General features: G+C 41.8%; 8 protein-coding genes and 1 long non-coding RNA gene across 17 annotated transcripts; 6 read left to right on the forward strand and 3 right to left on the reverse strand.

The window, feature by feature from the left end:
- Window positions 1-725: 725 nt before the first annotated feature.
- Window positions 726-1,603, forward strand: LOC109541701 (39S ribosomal protein L21, mitochondrial; the record flags this gene model as incomplete). Its single annotated transcript, XM_048666503.1, is given in 4 exon segments — window positions 726-928; window positions 991-1,154; window positions 1,216-1,372; window positions 1,431-1,603. Coding segments are annotated over 4 exon segments (609 nt in total). The 3' UTR covers window positions 1,535-1,603.
- Window positions 1,604-2,232: 629 nt separating this feature from the next.
- LOC109541641 (tyrosine-protein kinase Btk29A) lies at window positions 2,233-12,728 on the reverse strand. 3 transcript variants are annotated; one of them, XM_019910531.2, is made up of 13 exons: window positions 12,312-12,728; window positions 10,618-10,822; window positions 10,376-10,558; window positions 7,108-7,324; window positions 6,328-6,393; window positions 6,121-6,249; window positions 5,210-5,403; window positions 4,474-4,645; window positions 4,245-4,413; window positions 4,075-4,193; window positions 3,898-4,016; window positions 3,707-3,840; window positions 2,233-3,415 (listed from the first exon to the last, which is right to left on the reverse strand). In XM_019910531.2, the coding sequence occupies exons 1-13, from the start codon at window positions 12,462-12,464 to the stop codon at window positions 3,314-3,316; spliced, it is 1,962 nt and encodes a 653-aa protein (XP_019766090.2). In that variant the 5' UTR covers window positions 12,465-12,728; the 3' UTR covers window positions 2,233-3,313. The 3 variants fall into 3 exon arrangements, with proteins under 3 accessions (XP_019766090.2, XP_048522379.1, XP_019766097.2); XM_048666422.1 differs by lacking the exons at window positions 10,376-10,558; window positions 10,618-10,822; window positions 12,312-12,728 and adding an exon at window positions 9,558-9,921; XM_019910538.2 differs by lacking the exons at window positions 10,376-10,558; window positions 10,618-10,822; window positions 12,312-12,728 and adding an exon at window positions 7,560-7,788.
- Window positions 7,742-8,159, forward strand: LOC125504474. Its single transcript, XR_007281515.1, has 2 exons — window positions 7,742-7,827; window positions 7,883-8,159. It is a non-coding gene; the product is annotated as an uncharacterized LOC125504474 (long non-coding RNA).
- A 1,165-nt stretch (window positions 12,729-13,893) lies between the features above and the next one.
- Window positions 13,894-16,841, forward strand: LOC109541675 (transmembrane protein 53). Of its 3 annotated transcripts, XM_019910584.2 has the most exons (5): window positions 13,894-14,105; window positions 14,175-14,264; window positions 14,548-14,817; window positions 15,844-16,112; window positions 16,179-16,841. In XM_019910584.2, the coding sequence occupies exons 2-5, from the start codon at window positions 14,175-14,177 to the stop codon at window positions 16,510-16,512; spliced, it is 963 nt and encodes a 320-aa protein (XP_019766143.1). In that variant the 5' UTR covers window positions 13,894-14,105; the 3' UTR covers window positions 16,513-16,841. The 3 variants fall into 3 exon arrangements, with proteins under 3 accessions (XP_019766143.1, XP_019766152.1, XP_019766162.1); XM_019910593.2 differs by lacking the exons at window positions 13,894-14,105; window positions 14,175-14,264 and adding an exon at window positions 14,355-14,445; XM_019910603.2 differs by lacking the exons at window positions 13,894-14,105; window positions 14,175-14,264 and adding an exon at window positions 14,356-14,445 and having other exon boundaries at window positions 14,497-14,817.
- A 377-nt stretch (window positions 16,842-17,218) lies between these two features.
- LOC109541663 (dolichyl-phosphate beta-glucosyltransferase) lies at window positions 17,219-18,707 on the forward strand. 2 transcript variants are annotated; one of them, XM_019910571.2, is made up of 6 exons: window positions 17,236-17,430; window positions 17,485-17,659; window positions 17,716-17,921; window positions 17,973-18,081; window positions 18,139-18,382; window positions 18,439-18,707. In XM_019910571.2, the coding sequence occupies exons 1-6, from the start codon at window positions 17,371-17,373 to the stop codon at window positions 18,632-18,634; spliced, it is 990 nt and encodes a 329-aa protein (XP_019766130.1). In that variant the 5' UTR covers window positions 17,236-17,370; the 3' UTR covers window positions 18,635-18,707. The 2 variants fall into 2 exon arrangements, with proteins under 2 accessions (XP_019766123.1, XP_019766130.1); XM_019910564.2 differs by having other exon boundaries at window positions 17,219-17,430; window positions 17,973-18,382.
- On the reverse strand, window positions 18,658-19,501 carry LOC109541690 (rRNA-processing protein FCF1 homolog). Its single transcript, XM_019910615.2, has 2 exons — window positions 19,418-19,501; window positions 18,658-19,317 (listed from the first exon to the last, which is right to left on the reverse strand). Exons 1-2 carry the CDS (start codon window positions 19,418-19,420, stop codon window positions 18,709-18,711), a joined length of 612 nt encoding a protein of 203 aa, XP_019766174.1. The 5' UTR covers window positions 19,421-19,501; the 3' UTR covers window positions 18,658-18,708.
- Window positions 19,502-19,904: 403 nt separating this feature from the next.
- Window positions 19,905-21,584, forward strand: LOC109541655 (leucine-rich repeat-containing protein 58). Of its 3 annotated transcripts, XM_048666451.1 has the most exons (7): window positions 19,911-20,029; window positions 20,127-20,221; window positions 20,284-20,483; window positions 20,540-20,827; window positions 20,879-21,095; window positions 21,146-21,335; window positions 21,386-21,584. In XM_048666451.1, the coding sequence occupies exons 3-7, from the start codon at window positions 20,284-20,286 to the stop codon at window positions 21,553-21,555; spliced, it is 1,065 nt and encodes a 354-aa protein (XP_048522408.1). In that variant the 5' UTR covers window positions 19,911-20,029; window positions 20,127-20,221; the 3' UTR covers window positions 21,556-21,584. The 3 variants fall into 3 exon arrangements, with proteins under 3 accessions (XP_048522413.1, XP_048522408.1, XP_019766110.1); XM_048666456.1 differs by having other exon boundaries at window positions 19,905-20,221; window positions 20,540-20,818; XM_019910551.2 differs by having other exon boundaries at window positions 19,911-20,221.
- A 189-nt stretch (window positions 21,585-21,773) lies between these two features.
- Window positions 21,774-22,888, forward strand: LOC109541722 (signal peptidase complex subunit 3). Of its 2 annotated transcripts, none has more exons than XM_019910661.2 (4): window positions 21,774-22,009; window positions 22,085-22,226; window positions 22,461-22,564; window positions 22,622-22,888. In XM_019910661.2, the coding sequence occupies exons 1-4, from the start codon at window positions 21,867-21,869 to the stop codon at window positions 22,749-22,751; spliced, it is 519 nt and encodes a 172-aa protein (XP_019766220.1). In that variant the 5' UTR covers window positions 21,774-21,866; the 3' UTR covers window positions 22,752-22,888. The 2 variants fall into 2 exon arrangements, with proteins under 2 accessions (XP_019766220.1, XP_019766211.1); XM_019910652.2 differs by having other exon boundaries at window positions 21,776-22,009; window positions 22,064-22,226.
- On the reverse strand, window positions 22,877-24,075 carry LOC109541713 (FGFR1 oncogene partner 2 homolog; the record flags this gene model as incomplete). The annotated part of the gene is given in 5 exon segments (XM_048666509.1): window positions 22,877-23,155; window positions 23,211-23,363; window positions 23,421-23,645; window positions 23,692-23,841; window positions 23,900-24,075. Coding segments are annotated over 4 exon segments (588 nt in total). The 3' UTR covers window positions 22,877-23,080.
- Window positions 24,076-24,246: the final 171 nt, after the last annotated feature.

Genomic DNA, 24,246 nt, shown 5'->3' on the forward strand with positions numbered 1-24,246 from the left:
TCTGTTTTTATGAGTTTTCTAATTAAAGTTTTTATGAGTAACTAGAATGGCAGAAAGGCCAATGTGGTCGATAGTCTTTTTAGAATAGGAATAAATACTGTTTCTATGAAATAAATAAATAATTCCTTTTCAATTTACATGGTCTTCATTTTAAATACTATAGTTTGAACTAAGATATTCTATATGTATTTTGTTTGATCAGAAACAATTTCAGTCTGTTGGAAATTAATAGGTAAATGACTTTAAATTGCTAAATGAGTTGAAATTTAAATTTGAAATGCTGGCCAGAATGTCCACAGGAACACCACTGGGCTTTAGAATTTTGGTTTAATTAATTGTCTCCTTGTCTTGCAGGCAAGATCTTGGCTCCGCAGAGCCACCCGCGGTTCCAGCAAATGCCCGCCAATTTCAAATAATGTAATATAATGAAGTACTCACTGTTTCAATGCTTGAAAATGTGTGCAAAACGGATTTAATGGAGCCAAATTAGCCAGTTGTATTTATATAAGCAAAATAATGACTTGGACTCCACGAATACAACATCTCTTAATCTCAATTAAAGTAATCGGTCACCAATAATAGTAAGGACACAAACCTTCAAAACAACTCTACTCCCAAGCAGATTTAAAACGCAGCTGTGCATTTGCGTTAATAGATGACAGCAGGTTAGCGCGGGTCCAACAAAGTGCGAGAGAGTGGGCTATCTATACTTGTCTTTATCTATGGCTTAACCTCATTTTCAAAATGGCAAAATTGTTGCCCGGACTTTTGCTATCGAATTTCAGCAAACTATCTCTGAATAGTCTGCAAAATGCACCCAAATTAACAGCGTGTGCCAACAGTATCCTGAGCAGGGCGAAAAAATTCTCCACCCAACATACGCCTTACGAGATAGTCAATGATGACCAGGACTATGGTTTAGCCAACGGTAGGTCCCATTAGAACGTGAAACATTCATGTAGTCTCTAAACTTGAATTGGTTATCTGCAGATACCATCGAGAAAGTCAACCACCAAATAGCTGAAAAGCAACAGGGCAGGCTGTTTGCAGTGGTGCAAGTGTGCGGCAAACAGCACAAAATAACCCAAGGGGATGTGTTAATTGTGGAAGGGTACTGGCCGCCCGAATGCGGGGAGAAAATCCTACTCAACAAGGTGCTTAGTTGGTGTTCTTGACCATTAAATCAATAGATTGAGCTGATTGGGGTGGTTGCAGGTGCTGGTGCTGGGCGCCGCTGAATTTTCCCTAATCGGCAGACCGCTAGTCCAACAGGGTTTAGTAAACGTTGAGGCCACCGTGATTGAGAAGACACTCTCCCACACGAAAACTCACTTCAGAAAGAAGAGGAGGAAGCAGTACATGCGAACCAAATGTGAGTAACGGTTGATTTTTCAATTTACAACGGAAATGAATGTAGATTTTGGTTACAGTCTTCAAAATACCCCAAACGTTCTTAAGAATCAACAGCATTAAAGTGAGCCCCGATGTAAATAATCCACCCGAAGTTCAGGGCTTGAATAATGTGATTTTCTAAGTTCAAAGCCTTAGTTTTAGCTAGATTTGTACAAATAAAGCAGGTGCTGAATAGCACAATTTTTGTTTAGGGTTTATTCCACTCAGACGCTCCTGCAAATCACTGCTAAGCATACATTCAGTCCTACCCGGCCTTTTGCATATTTTCGCTTCTATTTCTTCAGGGATTGGGAATTCCTTAATAAACCCTAGTAGTAGAAGACAGCTCGCGAGACGGGCTATCCTTATATTTCTATCCTCTCATAAAACTATAGAAATTTCAATTATTCGGACGAATTCTAGTCCCGATTGGAAAAATTATTTGCCTACATTTTCAAATGTGTAAAAACAGCGTTAAAAAGTTGATTGAAAGAGTATAATATACTCTTTCAAGCAACGGTTAAACCTAAATGGTTTGGCCAGGATCACACGCAGCCTCTTAAGGCGCTATCCGCCAAAGGCAGCGTAATGATATACGTACCTTAATGCTGCATTGAGCCACAAGGAAAGAGAGAAAAACATTCAGTAATTTTCCAGAAACTTAGTCTAAACCCAGTTATTTGAATGGAAAGAAAACGAAATAAAAGTGAATATAATTCAGTTAGTTGTTCAAATTCACCCTGTACAATTTATAGGTCGTCTCTTATGATCTGATGGTTCATGAGAGCATTTTTTTCGAGAAAAAAAGATGTCGCCAGGAAAAAATAAAACTGCCATCAATTACAGTAAGGTTTTATAATATACGTAGAATCTATAAAAACTCAGATATTAATACATATAAAAAATCTTATATATGAAAATAAAAAAGGGACTGAATGTTTTCCAGTACACAGTATCTTAGTATAGAATGAGGAAATTTCATGCAAACATGATATGGTAACACATTTCGATTGGAAATACATGGTGTAGATAATTGAGGATGGTTCTAACGTTCGAAACTATGTAGTACTTATACAGTTTTGTATCACACATCAAAATTAATCTAGAACTAAACTAGGTCAAGTCCAATTAGTATGCAGCTTTTAGCTGGTTGAGTGTTGTACTCGGTTAAGTATTAATTAGCTAATGAGGGGCGGTCTAGTGCTAAATTAAACGGAACTAAATGTCACAAACATGCACTATACCTAGGGAAATTAAAAATACATATCACAAACTTTGTCAGGGTCGGGCTAGTGATGTGACAAACAGAAATCGGACACAATTCCCTTGGTCGGGTTGGAGACTGAAAAAATTCCGTAGGATATACACTTTTTATATAAAAGTTGCGGCCATCATTTGATACAACGCTCTGCGTAATTAGTGTTGTTTAAACCCTTATTATGGAAAAATAGCTATACGTTATGTTAAGAGGCAGTTCTTTGCGTGAGAATGTTTTGTCTTTTGGCCCCACTGACTCAATAGAGAGAAAATTGCATTATTGTCAGCTGTCTGCCGAAGAAGTTTCCAATTTAGTTTCGCCAGTGGTTCGGGAGTCCTCCAAAGCCTCAGTCAGTCTAAATTTCGTCTACTGCACGTCGATAACTTGAGAGCACCCAGCAGACTATTTCTATTACATTTGGCCACCGATTCATCACCAATCTAAATATTAGATACGCGACTTTGAAACAAGTTCGTTGGGGCGGCTTTAGGGCACCTCGTAGTTTCTAGTGGTCTTTTTCGCGCGACGCACTTCTCTACAAAGTGTTCGACAGACGCCCAGCCAGGCCTCTTCGTAACCATCATGGTGCGAACTGCACGAAGCCCCGCCGGCCGAACTGGGCGACACCCCTCTAACCACCGTGTCACACACGAGACGCGCCAGTCAATCGACCAAAATACCCTGCGATACGTTCAGTAGGGTGTCTTTGAGGATTCTGAAGGAGGGCCGGCTTTCTGGTAGCGGGGCCCAACATTTCTTCATCACCTGAAACAAGAACACGAAAAACTTCGAGATATACTGGGTGAGTTGGTTGGTTTATAACCAGCAGATCTTAATCTTCAGCGGGAAAAACCAATTAATTGCAAAACAAACATGAAAATTCAATACCAAAAGCCAAACAGCTTTTCTTAATGAGAACGTTTTCGTATCTTGCGATAATCTTATGCAATTTTAATTGATGCTCGTAGACGTTTATAAACGCTTTCAACTATTTCCCGCAGATTCTGAATGAAGTTTTTGGCCATTGAAAACTAATGTAGTCATCGAAATACTCACATCATACACTTCCTTAAAACAAGCTTTGGGTTTATCTAGAATAATGCCCTTTTGGACGCGCTCGACCACTTCCGAGTTCTTCATTCGGCCGTAGGGCATCTTTCCGCAGGTGAAAACCTCCCACATCAGCACCCCTGTTTCGAATTAGGGCGATTAAGCAGTGAATGCTTTGAAACGGGGCGAAAACTTACCGTACGCCCACACGTCAGACTTGGAGGAGAATCTGGTGTAGTTCAGTACCTCGGGCGGGGCCCATTTGATGGGGAACTTGGAGCCGCCTGAAGACGTGTACTGGTCGTCCAAAACGTATCTGGAAAGGAAACCAGAACAGTTTGAGCTTGCAGATCTTCTACAATTGTATATGGTACCTTGCCAGGCCGAAGTCGGCCACTTTCACAATGTTCTCGGTGCCTACGAGGCAATTTCTAGCGGCTAGGTCGCGATGGATGTAGTTGTGCCGCTCCAAGTACGACATGCCTTTACACACCTGCACCAAAAAATAATTAGAACCCACAGAGCCGAGAAAGTCTGAACAGACCTGAATACACATGTCCAACAACAGCCCCTGATTGGTCGCCAATGACTGCTCATGTCGCCGCAAGTAGTTCAAAAGCGAGCCATGCCGCATGTATTCGGTGACGATGAAAATCGGTCGGTTTTTGCTGCACACCCCATACAGTTGCACCAAATTCGCATGTTGCAGCTTCCTGAAAACCACACACAAACAACTGACAGACCGGAATCAACACCCCATTCCTAACACTCACGTCATCACTTTGGCCTCTTCGATAAAGTCGTCCTCAGACATGGTGCCTTCTTTCATCATTTTCACGGCCACGTCCGTCGACCCTCGCCACTTTCCTCTGCGAACCACCCCAAACTGGCCCGAACCCAATTCGTCCAGTAGCATCAGCTCGTTGTGATCGATTTCCCATTTATCTGCAACAAGCCGCGAAATTAACGGATTTATCGGTAATTATCAGTAACACCAGGCTCTAGCGTTTGTGATTTTCAATCACCAGATAGAAAATCTGTGTAACAACAGGTTTTCTTAGTGGCATTTTTTTTGTAAAAATTTGGTTTTCGAGCACTTTCCACCTATTGAAATTCACTACAATTCCATAAAACAACAAATAACGATCTGTCAAACCGTTGTCAAGATGACGCAGTTCGGAAAATTTTGCCCATTTGCCAAATCTGACTATGATGTTCTTGAAAATCAACCATCCAGCTCATGAATTAAGTAAAGTGTATCAAGAAACACTTAGTTCATCAACTCTGATGATCACACAAAAAAAACAGTGTTCTTTTTTCACTAGGGGATTTTGCAACTGCGCTTCAAGCTCTGTTGCTAGGATACGACTGCTGTCAAAAGCGACGTTACAACCATAAATTTGACATAACATTAAAGATTGAAGAAACTCTTGAAATATTTTACTTTAACGATGAAAAGTATGTATAATACACACATAATCTTCACAGAGTAAACTGCTGGATGCTCACCATGGCTGAGTCCAGCAGTAGCGGGCGCGGGCCTATCGCAAGGGCTGGTCTTCAAACGGGAAGCCAGTCCGCCACTGTTGTGCTTGTGGTAGTTGATCAGATCCGGGATGGAGTTACAGCAGTGTTTCTCTGATAGGAAAAACTCCCCGCGACTGTTCTTCTTTATGTGGTAGTGCTTCACGTGGGGGTGAGGTCTGCGAATAGTACAAAGGACCAGTTAAATTTGAAAATTCCGCAAATTTTACAGGTAAGTTCAAGCTAGTTTTTACATAGTTAGAGACTGAAGAAGTGTGTTTTGCCAGAATTTCCATTGCTAATGGGAATTCACTACATCACGATGTGTTTCATTGAATATGTTCATTAATCGTCTATTATTTAATATGGCGTTAAAGTTCCATTAGATTACGTGCGTATGTGCGCATTTCACTAATAGGGGTTTGAAGAGAATGTCGTTGCACAGTTTATCTCCTTAATCGTCTTATCATGTCACATGTTATTCATGTAATCTTCGAGGCCTTTATTCAACTATGCAACTCATTCTTCCTGCTGGGGTTTGTGCAGCTTCCCGATGCAACTAAATCAATCTAACGTAGCTCCCTCTTGTCCCAAAGTATCCCGCCAGTCATCATGCGTCCCTCTTTCACTTTATATGAAATAAATATGAGCCAACACACATTAGCTCACCCTGTACATTTATAGGTGCAGTCGCTGGCCTCCCTTCCTGCTTCTAATTGATTAATAAACAATAAATCGAAAACGCCAACTAATTGAAAGAGTATCGCATTAGTGCGGTAGATTTGGCAGGGTTTAAGCGTAATTGTTTATGAAAGTGTTTATTGCCAAAACTAATCAATCTATTGGCGCGTATTAACGTTTCATGGATTTACGGCGGTGGGATTAGGGCGACTTACATTTTGGTGTAAAGAGACAGCGTGTAAAGTCCCTTGGTGGAAGAGTTGCGAACCACAAAACAGCCCTCTTTGTCCTCGTGCTTCAGAAGAGATTCGGATCTTTGCCTCGACATGTCGTTGACATACCAACTAAAAGTAGTCGAAGATAAGAAGAATTGTCATTTATTTATGAGTTTGAATAAGATAAAAAGGAATATTGATACGTACTCGTACTGTTGAAGACCCAAAAGCTCTTTCTCCTTCACGTAGTTGCTGGGGATGAAGCCGATAAGTCTGAAACAAAAAGCATTTGGATATGCAAAAGACCAGTCGATAAAAGGTTATTTCTAATATCCAGAGAGTCCTTTTCTTTAAAAACAAATTTTCAACGTTCGCCAATAATTCTTGAAAGGGTCACAAATATACGCGCCGCCGTAACCCACAGCTACAAACAAGACTCAACATATACGAGGGTTTTGCACACAAGAAAAACTCCCGGACTTTATGATTATTAAACAGCCTCGTGTATTCACTGGCTGAAGATGTTGCTGGTTTGAAGCACCGTTAGTGGCGCGAAGGTTACTCTTATGCAATGTGTGATACTTCGCGCATTAGCGACTTAAGTTAAGCCCGCATTTGCTCGCCATGGCCGAACGGAACTGAATATTTGCCGTTTTGTTATGACGTTAGGATGCTTCTGAATTGTTTATTCGGACTTTCACTGTCTTATAAAAATGTTTTGAAATGAAAGTGCAAATTATGCGCTATTAAATTTTTCTTCGTTCCGTTCGTTCGAACAAATGTGCTCTTGAGTAAAGTGAGGTGCGAATGGACAAGATTCAGTCGCCCAGCCAGGCCCTACTCAGCAATGCGAAACAGTTAGCGCAATATTAATTGCTAATGTTAACTAACTGTTTTAGAATTCAGCTGATTGCTATTCATGACATTCACCAAGTGATCTGCTAAAGGTCATTGCATGCATAAAGACTTTCCATGTTGCTGGCTTACCCTTTCGAGTCCCGCACTTTCCACCAGTGCTTCTGGCTGTCGTCAATCACCTCGTACTCCATGTTCTTCTCCAGGCTCAAATCACCCGTTTCGATCGCTTTGTAGTTGTAAAGGGCGACCACCACTTTGGCCCTTGGGGTGGTTTGCTCCTCCTTCTGCTTCGCTGAGGGGGTGCTGGGCGTCCCGCCGCCAGGCATGATTGGAGATGAAGGGGTGCCTGGAACAAACAGTTTGATCACTCCAAAAGAAAAGAGGCTAATCGATGTTTAATTGGCGCCGCTGAAAGACAGTCTTTCGACAGCTGGGCATTAAAACCCGATTAGCTGGGAACTGCGGCTGCATCCTTAAGCCTAATCAGCGCTCAGAAATCGCAACTACACAGCACTTTCACTAGCCGTAGCCGAACAGATCGAGGACAACTTTAAGCAGACACGGATGGAAAATTCACCTACCAGTGCCGGTTGCGCTCCTGAAGACGTTCACTAACGTTTCGAATTGCATTTTCATCGACTTTCCCAGCTTGCTGGCCACGGAAAAGAGCTGAAACTGCTCGTTCGGCTCGTATACGTCAGCAATGGTGCTGCTAGAATCGCGTCGACGAGCGGCCGCCATCAAACATGACGATGGCGGTGGCCTGCTGAAGACTGGCCGCAAAAGACTTCAAGGAGAACCGACTTGTTTCACCGTTACCAACAGGTTCCAATGGAAGGTGATCGGCAGGTAGGTGGCTGCGTATACAGGGTGATCTCATCTGATTCTTCTCTTGGTCAATCAGCAATGGAAGCGGTGCTGAAGAGGTTCGATTTGAAGACGCAACTAATTTAGACCTTGGACGGGAAGAGGCACAAATGCTGCGGAAATAATCGAAAAACTATCTATCGTAGTTTGAAGCCAGTGGATTGAAGATTGGTCGTTGAAAATGTGACCAGAAGATATTGATAAAACAGTGTTCTAATGGTCTATAATGTCCGGCGCTTGCGGCCCTTTGCGTTCGCGATTAATAATTTGCAAACTTTTTAGAAAATCACATTACAAACATCTTTCATCCTGTAGATTTTTCGAGAAACTGTCCTTTTCTTCCACTGAAAATCCCCCCATCCATAAGGCACTCCGGTATCATCCATGACACATCGTCCGAAAAAATTGGCGCATTTGCCAAGTCATTTGCTTTTAGTTGAAAATCAGAACTAAACGTAGAAAATATCTGAAGCAGATTTTGTAGGTATTTAGGATGGTTTCGGCGATTTATTGTTAGTTAGGAAAAGTGTCATTAGTCACTATAAAAGTGAAAGAAAAGAGGCTCAACCGTTCTTAAATTAGCTTCGGTAATTCACACATATTTCTGGACAATGGCTCGTTTAGCAAGTAGTCACGATTTTAAGAGTTATTAATTTTTTTAATGCGGGGCAACGTTGATTGGACATCGCTTTCAAGCTTCAGGTTTTGAAAAATTCTAGAAAATTAAAGAAGTTTTGGATTTTCATGATACTTTCTACACTAACAGCGACATGCTTTCGCAATCAACACGCAAAGTTTCCGTTCTCTAGGTTCTCAACTTTTGGAGTTATGACTTTTTTAATAGTACGGCGGCAACGTTGAATGGAAATCGCTTTTAAGCGGCGTCAAGTTTGTAAATTCTTATAAAATGATTTATGAAATTTTCCACATTAACAGCCAAATACCATGTCAATTAACGCGTAAGGTTTCAATCTTGTACCTTTCCGAATTGAAGAGTTATGATTTTTTAAATAGTGCGGGAACGTTGAACTTTTTAAGTCACCGGGAAAAAACGCCCAAGCTCGCAACCACGGAATATGAAGGAAAATATTTCCAATCTCGGACATCAGTAAATTTCAATACATATAGCGACGCAAATAATCACGTCACTGCCAAAAGACTTTGGACAAACTATAGATTAGGTGCCCTGTTAAGAATTTTGTCAAAATTTCCCCAAAAATCGACCTCGATTAAACCTCTATAGTCTTATTTGTGGTTGCCTGGGAAGCGGTGTGCAAATTAACACAATTATGTACAAAATAAACATATAGATATTGATTATTAAAAATGTTTCGAACCCTTTAAGGAACAAATTCCGATAATTTTTTGCTCTGAACGCTAGTTCTAGTCAAGACGGGCAGTTTCGCAAATGGGAAAGAATGATGAGAATTTTTGAAGACACCCTGTAAGCAACCATTCAATGGGGGCAGCCTGATCCGGTTGATTTTTCGCTAAATTCATCAGATTAGCCATTTAAAAAAAGCGATATGTTAAAATCAGGCGATTACAGCCAATGACGTCCAACTATTCAACACAATAGCCGATTAGTTAAATTCACCGAATTATATTGTCGGTCACACAACAATGGACTGCCATCCAATTGAAGCTGCTTGAACAGTGGCCAGTTAGAAGAGGCGGAAGCAGACAGAAGTGTAGATAACAGGGCAACTTACAGCCGTCGTTCTCAACTTTTGGGGCCCCGGAAATGCGCTGCGATCTCCAAAACAACGTGTGGCAGATGAACTTCATCGCATTGTCCGCATCCACACACCAAACTAGTCCAACTAAGCAAACCAGCAGCGGAAATCGCGCTTTAATAGGCTTATCTCCCTAGTGGAAAACACGCGCTTTGTGTAACCAACTCTCACTGATAAGATAGGAGTTGGAAAACTAGTTCGGAAAAACAACACTATATGTGTGGAAGTTCTACTTCCATTCGCGACTCTAACGACCCTGATAACAAAGCACCCTCGTTCAGAGCATCGATTGCGCGTTCGTTCACCTCGTCCACCACTCGCCAGATAATCTACAAAGGCCGTTTCATTAATATGCAAAGCTTCATTGGTACTTTATCGGCCCCGCACGATCGGAAATCGCTGCCAGCTGAGTACCTTTATGAGGCGTAGACAACAATGAAACTGAACGAACCGAAAGCCTTCAATGTTCTGCTGGTTGTACCGAGTTGCCCGTTTTTCCCAGTTTGTCTACGCATGAAATAAGTAAAATAATGTTTATTTTAACAACGGGAAATTGGGTAATGAGACGAAGCAGAAGGGCATGTGTGTGCTTAAGAAAACTAGATGAATTTGGCGCAAAAGTGGCGTAGTTAGGCTGTCTTACGTTCCTGCCATTCACGTCTATTTTGGTCGCTCAATTTGCTTCACATTGAGAAGACAAATGTATGACTGGGACAACAGATACGTTTGATGACGTTTATCTGATGTCTAATGTGCCTCTGGGGAAATTAGAAACTGAGGAGAAAATATCTTACTAGTATTGAAGTAATTCTCCTTGTTGCTACCCCTGGAAGGGCTGCTCTCTTGGCTGTCGGTCCAACTATTGCACTCTCTGCAGCCGTCCACCAGTTTCGTGGCCTTTCTGCAGCAGGTCCAGCGCCGCCCGTTCCAAGGGGCCGGATGAAAGTAGTTTCGAACGTTTCTGTTATAGGCGCACACTGCAACATCAAGCCGCCAATCAGTGGCGTTCTATAGTCCGTCAACGGGGCTCACTCACCTTTTCGAATGGAGAAAATCCAGCCAATCCTATCAAGTTCCTCCAATCCCAGCAGGAACAACGTGTAGTCCTCCTCTTGGTGATAGCCCACTAGGAAGGGAAAAAACTCCCCCTGAATGCCCACTTCCTCGTTTGAAAACACTGATTGGGCTTCTTCGATTGTGTGCACGCGTTCAAGTTCAACTCGGCCCTTTTCTTTGCGTTTCTGAAAGCAAATAAAACAGACAGCTAAATGCACTCTCGTTTTTAAACAAGCCAGCGAAGGAAACGCACCCTTTGAGGGCCACTAAAAATGGCCACAACAAGCACAAGGAGACATTTGGAGGCCCTTTTGAAAGGAAAAATCGACTGGACGGCAAAGGTGGTGTCCCACCCTAGACATGCGCCGCGACGCCCCTATCCAGCCCATCGAGGGCGCAAAGGGAAGAGACGGATCAAAAAAGGGTGCGTATCAACGTAGTTTTGCCGGCCAATAATACAGGGTGATTCAAAATAGGTCATTTATCTATTGCGGTCTTTAAACTCAAAGTGAACCATTTTACAGGCCTAACTACAGGGTGTCCCTGAAATGACTGTACAGCGCTTAAGCACACTACAAAAACAGAAAATCGGTTGTTTAGCCGCGTTTTGACAAAACATCAAAACAATTTTGCCGCGGCTCAGGCTTGGCTCGGGCTCGGCTCGTTAGGTCTGGACGCACCATTTCCATTAGGATTTTAATCAGGCCTCGGTCTGCTCCTTTCAAACAGTGCTCACCTTATAGATGATATTTTCATTAACAACTTTTCTTAGTGGTGTTTTTAGCGAAAATCCGGTTTTCCACTTATTTTCAGTCATTCATATTCACGACTTTTCCAGGAAGGGCGCCATTATTGTTGCCAGTTACGAGTGCATACAACAAAATCACAATACTTTAAAGCATATTGCCAGATGCCCATCAAAGTAGGAAATTTCCTTTTTGTGTTGAAGCAGCAGCTTAAAATAATTGCAAAGAAAAAAGCTCTTAGCCAACCTAAAAAAGTTGTAAAAAATAAAAATATCATTCTCTTTAAGGTGAGCACATTTTTAACGGGGCAGAAATGTCCCGTCACGCCACCGCTTTTAAAAAATCATATTTTAATTGAGTTTAAAATAATACATTGTTGCCGAATTTGAAAAGTAGTATTTTGCACATATCTCCGTTTTTGCGATAACTGTTTTTTTTTCGGCTATTTTGAATCACCGTGTAGCAGTCCTTTTCCATTGAGTCGTCGATGACTAGGCCCTTTTCCAGATTAGGGATTGCTACGCATTTTTCCATTTGCAGCCACATTGCCAAGTCGAGCCCCCAATCCAGACGATAAACGGATTGGGGGTAGATGTTGCAGCCCTGTTCTACTGGAAATTTTTGCCCGACTTTATCAAGTTTTGAGGGCAAAAAGTACGTAAATTGAAATGTGGTCGATTAATTCCGAATGTTCCATTCAAACAGTAAAACACTTAACGAACATTCTAGACAAGTTGAAACAAGTTTGAATCAAGACTAACCAGCCTCGGTTCTTCGAACTGGGCCAAAGACTAAAATTCCTTTGCTCATCTTCCCAATGAGTCACAGCTTGCTTGCGGGCCTTCGAACAAAGGCCCTCCGGCATTGAAAGCATGGAGACAAAAGAGCGCCCTCGATTAGGGGCTGATGGGGCGCTTGGAGCACTTACCGCCTCGTCCTCATCATCGTAGTAGATCAAGTGGGTTTTGGTCAGCACAAACCATCGCCTCTTGAAGTTGACCAGCGTGTAAACACGTTTGTTTTGGGACCGTTTGACCATGTACCCTTGTTTGATGATAAGCCGCGACTCGATCATTGACATTGTTTTCGCCGTTCACATAATTGATTCGAAAACGTGCCGCCGCCCCCGCATACGGTCCGGCAATATGATGATTTAGCCCTTAGGGGTTTATTGCCGAAGTGTTTTGTTTGAAAATGTTCACAGTTCGCACCTCACACAGACAACTTCAATTTTTGTGCGGTTAAGTATTTGTCGAGTTGCCAGTTGCGCTGGAATGTCGCGGAGAATCTTCCAATTAATGCTCCCTAAGCTGTTTAAATCCGTTTGCATGAATATGATTTTTTTTTCAAACTGGCTGCTCCTAATGATTGCCAAAAATGTATTCAATGGCGTATTTTTACGCACAATCCACAGTAATTCTTAGCTAGATTTTGCGGGCTCAGTAAAAGGCAACAGCGGGTTGATGTGTTTTTATCAAAGCGTCTGGACCGCTTGACTTTGGCCCTTTTGTTTTTGTCTTTATCTTCGGTTTTATCACCGCCAAGTTCCACAGGCGATTAACATTATCGGTTTTCATAAATGCTATAAATAGCGCGACTAATCGAACATAATTGTCCGTATTTCCGGTTCTAAATAGTGGACTTTTAAGCGAAGAAACACTGATATTTTCAGCTAATTTTAAATCGCCTCTCATATGCAACCGATTATACACGAAAACTAGTTGGATTAACCATGGGCGTAGTTTAGTTAGCTGGTTCATAAATTCGCGTCAAATAACACACAAAAAGAAGCTAAACTTTATTTGGAATTAAAGTTAATTTAATTGTTTTACAATGGTTTATAGGGTCATTTAAATTGGTGAAAATGTTGCTTGCTCGAGTTTCAAATTTGGTTTCATTCCACTTCCTCGTTTCTTCAGAATTCATTTTTGAAGTTTGGAAAGTTTTGTTTTTTATTGTGCAACATTCATTTCTCAAGAACTAGTTGAGGCGTTAAATCGCAGACCTCAGCAATCGAGAAAGGAAGCTTTTGCTTACTCGAGTTGCAAATTTCGTTTCATACCCGCAGTTTTATTTTTCATAATATATTTTTTAAGTTTTAACGCGGTTTTATTATTTTTGCTCCAGTCTCTTGTGAAGCGCATTTGCCAGGAACCACCAGTTGAGGCACTGAAATGTAGACTTCAGTAATCGATAAAGGATGCTTTTGTTGAATGCAGGTGTAAATTTGGTTTTATTCTATTAGCTCGTTCCTTCATAATTGATTTTTTAACTTTGGAAAGTTATAGCGGCTTTTTATTTTATGATTTGTGTACCGACTGTTTTATCTACAACGTGAACAACTTGGTTTCAAACTGAACTAGAAAATTGCTCCAAATCTGACGCAAACACGAAGCGAAAACTCTGTCAAATTTGCGTTTGTAATCTAGAAAAAAACCAAAAAAAAATCCCGCGGGTGCCGCTACTGGAGATCAACCATTTTCCATGTCGGCATCTTTTCCTTTCTCATTTCTGATATAATTGCGTCCTCGTCTATCAGGCGGACAGGTCGTGATCGCCCGCTTCGCTCGGGTGACATATGCATTTTATTGTTAAACAAAAAATAATAATTAAATCTCTTATTGATCGTAGAACAATTAAGCGGCCTTTGCTCAGTAATTAACTTGCAACAGCTAAAGTGTGGGCCTCAGTAAGTCGCAACGTTTGCCAACAACCTGCAAAGGTAAGCAGCAGCCATTCAACCAGTTGCCTGGAAGTTATAAATAAATCCTGTGTTTAATGCTTTGTTCAGATGGCTTTTTCGCACATGGCTCGCTGTCTCCGGCAGGGCTTCCAGCAACTGAGCAATGGGAACATGAGGGGCCCCCCAAAAATACTGCTGGTAAGATTTCCATTAGCCCTCTTTAGCCACTGTAAGACAGTAAATAAATAACAAGTCATGTGGAAATAGGTAGACAATTAACCACTTATCTTGCACAGTCGCTGAGGTCTAAAGTTCAATCTGATAAGAAAAACTGTCAATCGTCTAGCGGCAAAGTCTGGTCTCATTATTCATGAAACATGTAAGGTGATTTGAATAGAAAGTCAATTCCATTCAAATCCGGTTTTTGTAGATTGTTTTTTCATAAAGGCCGATTAGAGGAGTGCTTGATGTGTTGTTCCAGGGCTTCATGATAATGCCAGTTCGGCAGGCCTCCTGCCTAGAAGTGACCAAGAACATGTCACTGCTGTCCAATGAAAAGAAAAATACAGCGATCAACGACTTCAAGTTGGAAGAGCCCCAAGACAATCCGCTAGTAGTGCTGATTGCCTGGATGATGGCCAAGAAGAAGCACACGCAAAAATACGCTGATATTTGGCTGCAAAAGGGGTTCGATGTGTTGTGCGTCACCGTCAATCCCTGGCAGTTTTTATGGCCCGTCACAGGCACCCAAGTAGGTGAAAATTTTTCACACAGACAGACACTGTATATCCTATAGACTGTAGGGGATTATTAGGTCGTTAATCCAAGGCTATTTTATTGGGTTTAACTAGTGGATTGATTGCTTAATAGGCGCTCTGACGCCGGAGTAAAGTATGAATAATGGATGACTTTCATGTTGTCTTCAGCTAGTTTCATATACGATTTCTATACGATATAGTGAATTGGCATTGTTTGTTTCAAGGATTATTCGAGAGTACACATTTTTCGTTTAACTGTGATCACGCTTTATAATCGAACAAAATTCCTTCCAGCCACTAACTTACCTTTTTATGATTATCTGAATCTGACCTGTGCTGTCTCTATTCCCTGACTATTAATCTAACTATTTGCCATCACCGTGTATTGTAAGTTGCCGCTGGCTGGGGTAAACGAGTTCAGAACCGTACTACGTATTGAAATACGCTTGATATCACACTTGGAAACGCGACTTTTCGTTGGAAGTTTGAAAGAGTTTCAACAATCTGCGAAAAATTGAAAGTTATTGCGATCTTGCCAACTTTACCGAAAACAACTCGCTTACACACACACACACACCAAATTTCTGCCCTCCTCCTGTCGGAGTTTCTCAGTTGTGGATTTTTAAAAACAAATAGGCACAATTGAAAATGCTTTTAGATAAAAGTTTGACTTCCATTCCATATATTCAAAATGACCCTTTTACTTGCACATCATATTTAGGGCAGATTGCAATATCAATCTCACTTCGCATTTCGAATGCTGGTGTTGAAAGTTTGCGGATTAACCCGTAATTGCTAGTATAGTAGGCCCTTTTTTGACAGCGCAATGTAATCGTAGGCAAATTTGCAGGCCTACAAGCGCTAAATCGCCGATTATACATGTGAGTTTGCGCAAATATTTGGAACAAGCTGGCAATAAAATGACTTTACACACTTGCAATATTATAAAAATCGTTTGGTCCATCTTTGCCTAATTCCCATCTATAGCCCCCGCTTCATCTTGTTTTTTTAATTATTAGGTTGTCGCAGCGGATATTCTGAAGTTTCTGGAACAGAACAAATCCTATTCCCAGATGATGCTTCATGGGTTCTCAGTTGGCGGCTATCTATGGGGAGAAGTAATGGTACAGATGGCACATGAAAAGGAGCGCTACCAACAGGTTCTGGACCGATTTGCTGGGCAAGTATGGGACAGCGCTGCTGACGTTACTGAGATTCACAAGGGTGTGCCCCCCGCTGTGTTTCCGCGCAATAAAGTCATGGCTAACGCCCTTTCGAAGTACATTATGTAGGTATTAGTCCAATGAGGTATTTGACTATATTGCTGACATGTGGTGGGGCTTATCCTTTTTAGCTACCACATGAAGACCTTTGACAAAGTGGCAACGCGACACTACGTGCGCTCCAGCCAGATGTTTCACACGAATATGGTGCGGGCTCCTGCTTTGTTTCTGCTGAGCAAAACTGACCCGATTGGGGCTGAGCGCTCCAATCAGCGAGTGCGCGAGAACTGGGAGAGTATGGGCATGAAGGTCGACTGGAAAGTGTTCGAAAAGTCGCCCCATGTGGGCCATTTCCGGAAATACCCGAAGGAATACGTGGCGCAGATTTACGGATTTTTGGATGCCGTTAAAATGAATCGCGACGCGCAGAAACAAGACGACGACAAGCTTAAAATCGTGCAATGAAACGTGCCAACTGCTTTATTTTCCTGATATTTTACCCAGATAAGTTTAAGCGTTTTTACAATTTTAGTTCATACGTTTTGAAAGTATTTCATGGTTCTCCTTTATTGCTCACTAGGTTCATTCGAAATGTTCATCAACTGTGATAAAGAACGTAGGCTGTAAAGGCATTTTTCGCATTTGCAATGCTTGTGGTTTCTGAGCGTTTTACACGCCATTATGATTGTCACGCTTTGTTTCGTCAAAACTCGTATTTCATCCATTTTCCGATCAAGTTTTAGAACGGGATTTGTGCCTTCAATGCAAATTATCAAATATATTTGTTACGACTCGATTGCTTACTGAAAAATTTCCCAATTTCTATTTCCCTACTTCCTTAATTTCGTCTTTTAAATATTGAGTGTTCTATTTTTAAGACGACATGAAATGTAGCTTTTCCAAGTGAAAGCATCTAAAATATCCCCCATTCAAGCCTTTTTGTGCCGGAATTACCATTAAAATCCATGTATTTACAACTGAAAAATACGATCACGGTTTTTCCAAGGCACTTCAGTTGCGTCATTAATAGTAGAATTCTTCAATATTACCCAAATGTCTTGGAAGTCTTGACCATAGAGTAAGTAAAATAAGAGGTGGCAATGCTGTGGGTGTCCAGTTGTCTTCATCTATGTGGGTGTCTTTTTACTTTTTTACTTCCGTACAATGAACTGTATACTAAAGTACTTGTATACAGTAAAATGCTTACGTATTTTACTTTCTCTATGGTCTTGACAACCAAAATGAACATAACCTGACATTGTTTATCAGATTATTGAAAGAAAATGAAAACTATGCCAACATAAGCAGATTTTTCAAGGGAAAATGGACTTGAAATATCTGCTGTTCATCGGATCTGCTTTGGGATTCTCGTTGGCACTTGGGGTGAGTTGCGGCTCGAAATTTAACGTGCAAAACATGATTCTGCTTTGTTTACAGGTTTGCATTATAATCCTGGCATATTCCAAAACGTACCCGGTGATTTTCCGGTCCAAGAAGGAAAGGCAGTTTTTCGACCCAGCTACAGGAGTATATATCAATTTTCCGGCCATCAGCGACAAGTGTTCTTTGAACCTTAGTGTGATTGTGCCGGCTTACAATGAAGAGGAGCGCTGTATGTGATTGCAAGCCCCTCGCCAGTTGCTTTGACTGATGTTAATGGTATTTTAGTGGGCCCCATGCTGGATGAGTGCCTGGACTACCTGGAGAGCAGAAGGAAGAGCGGCGCTTTCTCTTATGAAGTGATTGTAGTGAGTGATGGCAGTACTGATCAAACAGTCAGCAAAGCACTGAGTTATACAAAAAAACACAGCTGTGAGCGAGTGAGGGTGCTGGCCCTGGAAAAGAACAGGGGCAAAGGCGGAGCAGTCAGGCTGGTAAAGTCACCGATATGGAGTAGGCGTGCGGAAAATAACAACATGTTTTAGGGGATGCTAAGTGCTCGTGGGTCGCTGCTGCTCTTCGCAGACGCCGATGGAGCCACCAAGTTTGCAGACCTGCGAAAACTGGAAGACAGTCTAAAAGAGTTGGTAGTTTGTAAGTTATTACTCTCCAATTGTTACAACGAGCGACTAAAACGTGGCAAATTTGCAGCTGACTACCTTTCCAAACCTGAAATCACTGCAGATACGTTGGCGATTACAGTGGGCTCTAGAGCTCATCTAGAAGACGAGGCAGTAGCCAGTAGGACTGTGTTCAGAACCATCTTAATGTACGGTTTCCACTTCTTAGTATGGCTATTTGCAGTGAAAGGAATCAGGGACACGCAATGCGGCTTCAAGCTGCTAACCAGGAAAGCAGCAGCAATTTGCTTTGAGAGCATGCATGTAGAAAGATGGTAAACGTTCTAAAATTCTAGTTTTAGCAAACTTGGCCACTGAGGGGTTGTTTTAGGGCGTTTGACGTGGAATTGTTGTACATCGCCCAGAAGCTGAACATTCCCATTTCAGAGGTTGCTGTTAACTGGACGGAAATCGAGGGCTCCAAAGTGACGCCAGTGTGGAGCTGGCTGCAGATGGGCCTGGATTTGGGCCTTATCTGGCTGAGGTACACAATTGGCGCTTGGAAAATTCGAAGTAAAGGTGACTGATTATTCACATTCAAACACGTGGATTTTTGTAATTGCATTTCTTATTAATGTTAATATTAAATCTTCAATCAATCCTACGTTTTGGGCGCCCCATAAGCATCGGGCATCCTTTCAATAGTGTACCTGTGTTGCGACACGTACATTATCGGCACCCCCGGTATTTTCCTAATCCTCCTCTTCAAGTCCCGATCATTTGTAGCCACAATGTAGCATTTATGTTGCGTCACCCTTTGCACTAGACAGTCATCCGCGTAAGTTCCCTTGTGCATGCAGTGAATGCGCTCAAATCGGGGGTCCTTAATAATACGCAGCGCCACTTTGTACTTCTGCCCCAGTTTCTCCAGTTCCCCCAACACGCAATCGGTAATATAAGGGATACATTTCGCGTACAAACAGTCCATCATGTTTTGCATGATGTCCAGCTTGTTCTTGATGGAAAAGTTGATGAAATTCGTGTCCACCAGTATGTGGTAAGGGGGCCCCAGCTGAGTGTTGTATTGAAAGAACAGCGCCGAGCTGGCTTGGGGTACCTCGCGCACTTTGAGCTTCTGGGGATCTTCGGGCTTCTTCTTGCGCGGCGGTGCTCTCAACGACTCCTTAATCCGGGGATCACTAGGGCTGATCATAGTTTTCATTTTGGCGAACCGTTTCACTGCTATTTTGCGAGTTTTCTTTGATTTGCCCTGCAAACAACAACGATTTTGATAATTAACTCATTCGAGTGACCAGGTTTTGGCGTTAAGGCCCTATTGCACCACATTTTGGGGCTATTTGCAGACTTACCATGATTCTTTTGATAAACAAGGTGTGATTGAAGTATGGTTAGGTGGGTTTGTTACATGATATTGTTAAGTTGGGTTAGGGTCCAGCCAAATTTGGCAACCTTAGTTTGCGCCCGCATGGGAGGCACAATTTAATGTTTATGCAGACTTGCTTACTTTTTGATTAATGCAAAAGAACGCTGGGTGTATTCCTCAACCTTTCTACCGGACGATTAAAACACGAAAAAACATTTTTATTATTTTTGCAGTGTTTTGATTCGATTGAATCTGGAAGTATCTTTCGTTTCCAAACGTTAAGGGAAACAAGAGTGAAAAGTTGCAATGTTCTGGAATTTGTTTGTTTCTCTAATTATATTGTTTATTTCAAATACTTCTAAATCCCGTAAATAATTAATGAACGGAGCCTTGGAGGGAGTGACATCCCAACGTTTTTTCATTACCGAGGCCAACTGATTTGCAAAAATAGAGTTTTAGACTAAATTTAGAATATTTTTCCAGAAAAATAAATCAATGTGTCTATGCTTGTGGTGCTTCGTACATTCCACGCACATTCGCGATCCATTCGCCGAGGCCAATTAAGTTGGTTTAATTTGGTGAAAAGCGCACGCACTATGTAATTAACCAATAAATGGGACTGCAAGGATGCCCCTTTAATCGCCAGGTCAACTGTGTTATCAACTTATTTTATTCGCAATTTTGTCTGTTTGCAGGAGAGCTCCTTCTCGCAACTATTGAATCAGCATCAAATTGCTGATTAGACCTGACTAGAGGCAATAAACTGTATAAACCAGCACGCTATCTAAAGGTATGTTTTCTTCCTTTATCACTTTCTACCGTGTCTTGAAATGGTTGGTTGTGGTTTTACAGATGAACAATTACACTTCGGATAGCAGCGATGGAGAGACCGGTAATAAGGCGATAGATCTGGCCTACCTGCTCAAGAACCCCGAGTCAGTGGATAAGTTGCTAGCCCAGTACTTCGAGAATGGTTCAAAGAAGTTTTTAGACGTAGAAAATATGATTTTACACCATAACGAGCTAACTGCATTACCCAGCAACCTAACAAGGTAGGCGCATTTGCTTTGCGGATGGCGGATGCCATTTTGTGTGTGTGTTTGTCCAGATTCATCAACATGCGAGTGCTGGATTTGAGCAACAACGGCCTCACAGTCCTGCCGAATATCTTCCAGTACTGCCAGCTGAGCAAGCTCGTCGCGAAGAACAACCGTCTGGATAATGAGGCTCTGCCGAAGGACTTCAGCTACTGCCCGACGCTGAAAGAGCTCAACCTGGCCGGCAATAATTTATCGGAGTTTCCAGACCAAATACTCACGTTCACCAGCTTGAGATATCTGTATTTGGGCGGCAATGGGATGAAGAATATCTCCAAGGAAATATGGAGGTTCAAACAGTGAGTAATTGCCGCGTGCTTTAAGTACTGAGAAGAACAGTGAATTTTTAGGTTGCAAGTGCTTTCTTTGGGTGGAAACAACATCTCAGACGTGCCAGTTTCAGTGGGGTTGCTCAAGAGCCTGCAGGCTTTAGTTTTATGCGATAATCAGCTTGAGAGCCTGCCCGCTAGTGTAGCCAATTTACACAATCTGCGCTCTTTGTTGATCCATAAAAATCGGCTTAAAACCTTGCCTCCTGAAATTATAGCGCTACGGAACCTTTCAGAGGTACGTTGTTTGTTCTAAGTCCCTGCAATATTAAATTGCCAAATTTCCAGTTGAGCTTAAGAGACAATCCGCTGGTTGTACGGTTTGTAAGCGACATCCAACATCAACCGGCCAGCTTATTGGAATTATCAGCCAGAGCCATTAAGCTCCATAATATTAGCGCGCCTGTTGGAGATCTCCCCCATTCCCTTGCTCAGTACCTGGAGTCCGCGCATCGATGCGTAAACCCGCACTGCAAAGGTACTGTTGCTCAGTTAATCGTCGCTTAAAGTAATTATTTGCTGTTTTAGGTGTGTATTTCGACAACAGGGTGGAACACATCAAGTTTGTGGACTTTTGCGGAAAGTACCGCATTCCACTGCTGCAGTATTTGTGCTCCTCGAAGTGCGCTAGTTCGCCAAACGAAGAGGTCATAAAGCCTCATAGGACTTATTTGATGAAAAAAGTTCTTTTGGGCTGAGGCCTTATATTAAATAGCAATACATTTTATGTTGGGTGGCCAATTTATTGGCCCCATGAGTTTGAAAATACCCTTCTGAAACCGTCCAACTTGGTCCTCGTAGATGGCGCCGCCCGACTACACAAAAATATTCACGGCTGATTAGTACGTTATGTGGCCCTAACCACAGATCATCCCCCCGGGGGATATTCTGTGGCCTTAACCATAGAGTAAGTAAAATAATATTTTACTTTCTCTATGGCCTTAACCTATAATAAATCCGAGTTGACTGACGTGTCTGCAAGCTAATTTGCCATAAGTTTGAAACTAAAATGAATTCGGTGCTCCAAAGGGGCAACTCCATTCTAGCCTATGCGCTTAGCGCGCTGGCCTTCCTGACATTTTGCTGTTTTGCCTCCACAGTCTTTCTGAACTATTCCACAAATGCAGATATCAAAACTGTGAAAGTTTTGGTGTAAGTTTGCCCCAAATAGTAATTTGGTTTGGTTTGCTAATGAGTTTGTTTTAGTAAGAACGTGCCTGATTTCAGTGCCTCGCGGGATGTAAACGACTTGGGGTTCCTGACTTTCAACCTCAAAACTGACCTTACTGATATATTCAACTGGAATGTTAAGCAGCTCTTTATGTATCTTACCGCTGAGTATGTGACGAAAAACAATCAGCTTAATCAGGTACAGTAGCTACTTCGTTCAAAACAACTACTTGACGTATGCAATCTGAGGCCCTGTCTGAACATGTAACTTCGAACGCCCCGACCTGATAAACAAGAAAATTTGGGAAAATTAAAAGTCGATTTGGTTACCATCGTTAAGCCAATTTAATCTAACGGCTATAACTAAAACCGCTGATTAATTCACCTATGCAGATCAGTAGTGAAAGAACGCAGTAAAATAAGTGATTTTTAGGTAGTTTTATGGGACAAGATCATCCTACGAGGAGAAAATGCAGTGTTAGACTTCAAGAATATGAATACCAAATACTATTTCTGGGACGATGGAGATGGGCTAAGGTACGTGATTGTATAAACTAGCTTTGAACTGAGTATTTATTTTGCTGCTTATGACAGGGGAAATAAGAACATCACACTGACACTGTCCTGGAACATCATCCCGAATGCCGGTCTATTGCCGAACATTTACGCCAGCGGCATGCATTCGTTCAAGTTCCCTGTAGAGTACACGTCGTCCAAAATGTAATCCATTATCAAGGTTATTTTTTTAATTTCCAACTTGTTCTGGCCGCCACTCAAACAAAAACTATTTTGTGTATATTTACTTATTTAAATTGCAAAGCATTTTGTGTGTTGTGCTTGAAAAATACGTTTTTTTATAAAGTTAGTCTTTTATTCATCAAGTGCACAAGGGTTTTCCTACATACATAACATACAGTGAGTAGTGAAGACAGTATATTTATTTGCTTTTTCAAAAATTATGCCAACCAAACTTCCCGATCCCTCTGTTACCTGTGAAGAAATAAATAAATATACCTAAGAGTTTTGAGTTAATATACACAGTTTGAACGTGGTTCAGGACGTCTCAGTTTGCATGTTCTTATCCTCAGTGGCGGAGTTTTTTGACAAGTGCAACAGCTCCCTGAGGCCCTAATTTCCAAAAGTAAAACATTTAATTAACTGTTGAAATTCGCTGGTTCAGTACCTTATTTTCGGCTGAAAGCTTAGAGACCATCTCCTGATAGCCCAGCATGCTGTCGTCGTCTAATGCAGCCGCTCGTTGCATTACTGCGGCCATTTCTTTGATTTTGTCAGCTTGCTGCTGGATTATGGATTGATATCTCTGGTTCTGAACAGCCTGTAAACCGTTACTGACGTCTAAAACCCCTAAAAGCTAGAAATAGTGGGTTGGCACCTTTAGGTCAATTTTCGAGCGGTAGATTCGCTCATTGGTATGCTCCCTGTATTTGCTCATTATATGTTCAAGAGTGCAGTGGTAGTCCTCCAATGCAGATTTCAATTCCCTGTTTTCCTGCTGAATCTCCCGCAAATGGCGGTTTTCTTTTTGAATGTTTTCGATCAGTTGCGAGTGCGGCTTCTGGTTGGCTACCTCATTCAGCTGCTCAACCTCCTCTTGAAACTAAAGCAAGGTATTTGCTGAATACATGTGTTCTGTTTGTTCCTACCTGTTTCATGGCATCGATTTTCTTGTTCAGAGCCAGAGTTTCAGTTAGCAAGGTGTCCGCAATCGACTCCCTTTCCTTTAGCCTTTTAGCCAATTGTTTCGCATCAGTTATGATGTGCTGTATTGTCAGCGACATTGTACGGTTTCTGAACTGTAAATTAACGACAATCCTTGATTCTGAAGCTCGATTTAGTCCACATATTGTATACCTTGTCGGGTTGCAAAGTCTATAACGAATAACGCCCTTAACGTTCGGTTTAATCAAGAAAAGTGTGGCGACGCATATGTACATGAGCTCGATGAAGGGCAAATGCGGTTTTTCATTCTAGCTTAAGCATTGGTGATAGTTTTTTGCCACTTCGAGAGAAAAACACTATTTGTTGTCAATGTCTAGCAGTGTTACCATAGAAGTGTTACTCCACAGATCACAGAGGTTATAGATTGGAAACTGCAATATACGTTTGCAGAATGCTATTTGTCGCTTATCTCAGCGGCTGCAATGAAAACTAAACTCTAATTTCCACTACTGGCAGAAGAAATCTTCTTTATCGATTGG

Source organism: Dendroctonus ponderosae, unplaced genomic scaffold (genome assembly GCF_020466585.1).
Source record: "Dendroctonus ponderosae isolate FM_Combo_2020 unplaced genomic scaffold, Dpon_F_20191213v2 Dpon_F_20191213_1, whole genome shotgun sequence".
In the NCBI taxonomy this organism is placed as follows: Eukaryota; Metazoa; Arthropoda; class Insecta; order Coleoptera; family Curculionidae; genus Dendroctonus; species Dendroctonus ponderosae.

What these genes read in the sequence shown, in the direction of transcription:
- LOC109541675 (XM_019910584.2), top strand. Translation starts at nt 14,175, where the DNA reads ATGGCTTTTTCGCACATGGCTCGCTGTCTCCGGCAGGGCTTCCAGCAA. An exon ending in GGCCCGTCACAGGCACCCAA is followed by an intron (nt 14,818 to 15,843) that starts GTAGGTGAAAAT and finishes TTTAATTATTAG; the next exon opens with GTTGTCGCAGCGGATATTCT. An exon ending in GCCCTTTCGAAGTACATTAT is followed by an intron (nt 16,113 to 16,178) that starts GTAGGTATTAGT and finishes TATCCTTTTTAG; the next exon opens with CTACCACATGAAGACCTTTG.
- LOC109541655 (XM_019910551.2), top strand. Translation starts at nt 20,284, where the DNA reads ATGAACAATTACACTTCGGATAGCAGCGATGGAGAGACCGGTAATAAG. An exon ending in TTACCCAGCAACCTAACAAG is followed by an intron (nt 20,484 to 20,539) that starts GTAGGCGCATTT and finishes GTGTTTGTCCAG; the next exon opens with ATTCATCAACATGCGAGTGC. An exon ending in CGTAAACCCGCACTGCAAAG is followed by an intron (nt 21,336 to 21,385) that starts GTACTGTTGCTC and finishes TTGCTGTTTTAG; the next exon opens with GTGTGTATTTCGACAACAGG.
- LOC109541722 (XM_019910652.2), top strand. Translation starts at nt 21,867, where the DNA reads ATGAATTCGGTGCTCCAAAGGGGCAACTCCATTCTAGCCTATGCGCTT. An exon ending in AAAACTGTGAAAGTTTTGGT is followed by an intron (nt 22,010 to 22,063) that starts GTAAGTTTGCCC and finishes AGTTTGTTTTAG; the next exon opens with TAAGAACGTGCCTGATTTCA. An exon ending in GACGATGGAGATGGGCTAAG is followed by an intron (nt 22,565 to 22,621) that starts GTACGTGATTGT and finishes TGCTTATGACAG; the next exon opens with GGGAAATAAGAACATCACAC.
- LOC109541641 (XM_019910531.2), bottom strand. Translation starts at nt 12,464, where the DNA reads ATGTCAATGATCGAGTCGCGGCTTATCATCAAACAAGGGTACATGGTC. An exon ending in GTCTGACGTGTGGGCGTACG is followed by an intron (nt 3,841 to 3,897) that starts GTAAGTTTTCGC and finishes AATTCGAAACAG; the next exon opens with GGGTGCTGATGTGGGAGGTT. An exon ending in GTTTTAAGGAAGTGTATGAT is followed by an intron (nt 3,416 to 3,706) that starts GTGAGTATTTCG and finishes TTCTTGTTTCAG; the next exon opens with GTGATGAAGAAATGTTGGGC.
- LOC109541663 (XM_019910564.2), top strand. Translation starts at nt 17,371, where the DNA reads ATGGACTTGAAATATCTGCTGTTCATCGGATCTGCTTTGGGATTCTCG. An exon ending in TTACAATGAAGAGGAGCGCT is followed by an intron (nt 17,660 to 17,715) that starts GTATGTGATTGC and finishes ATGGTATTTTAG; the next exon opens with TGGGCCCCATGCTGGATGAG. An exon ending in AGCATGCATGTAGAAAGATG is followed by an intron (nt 18,383 to 18,438) that starts GTAAACGTTCTA and finishes GGGTTGTTTTAG; the next exon opens with GGCGTTTGACGTGGAATTGT.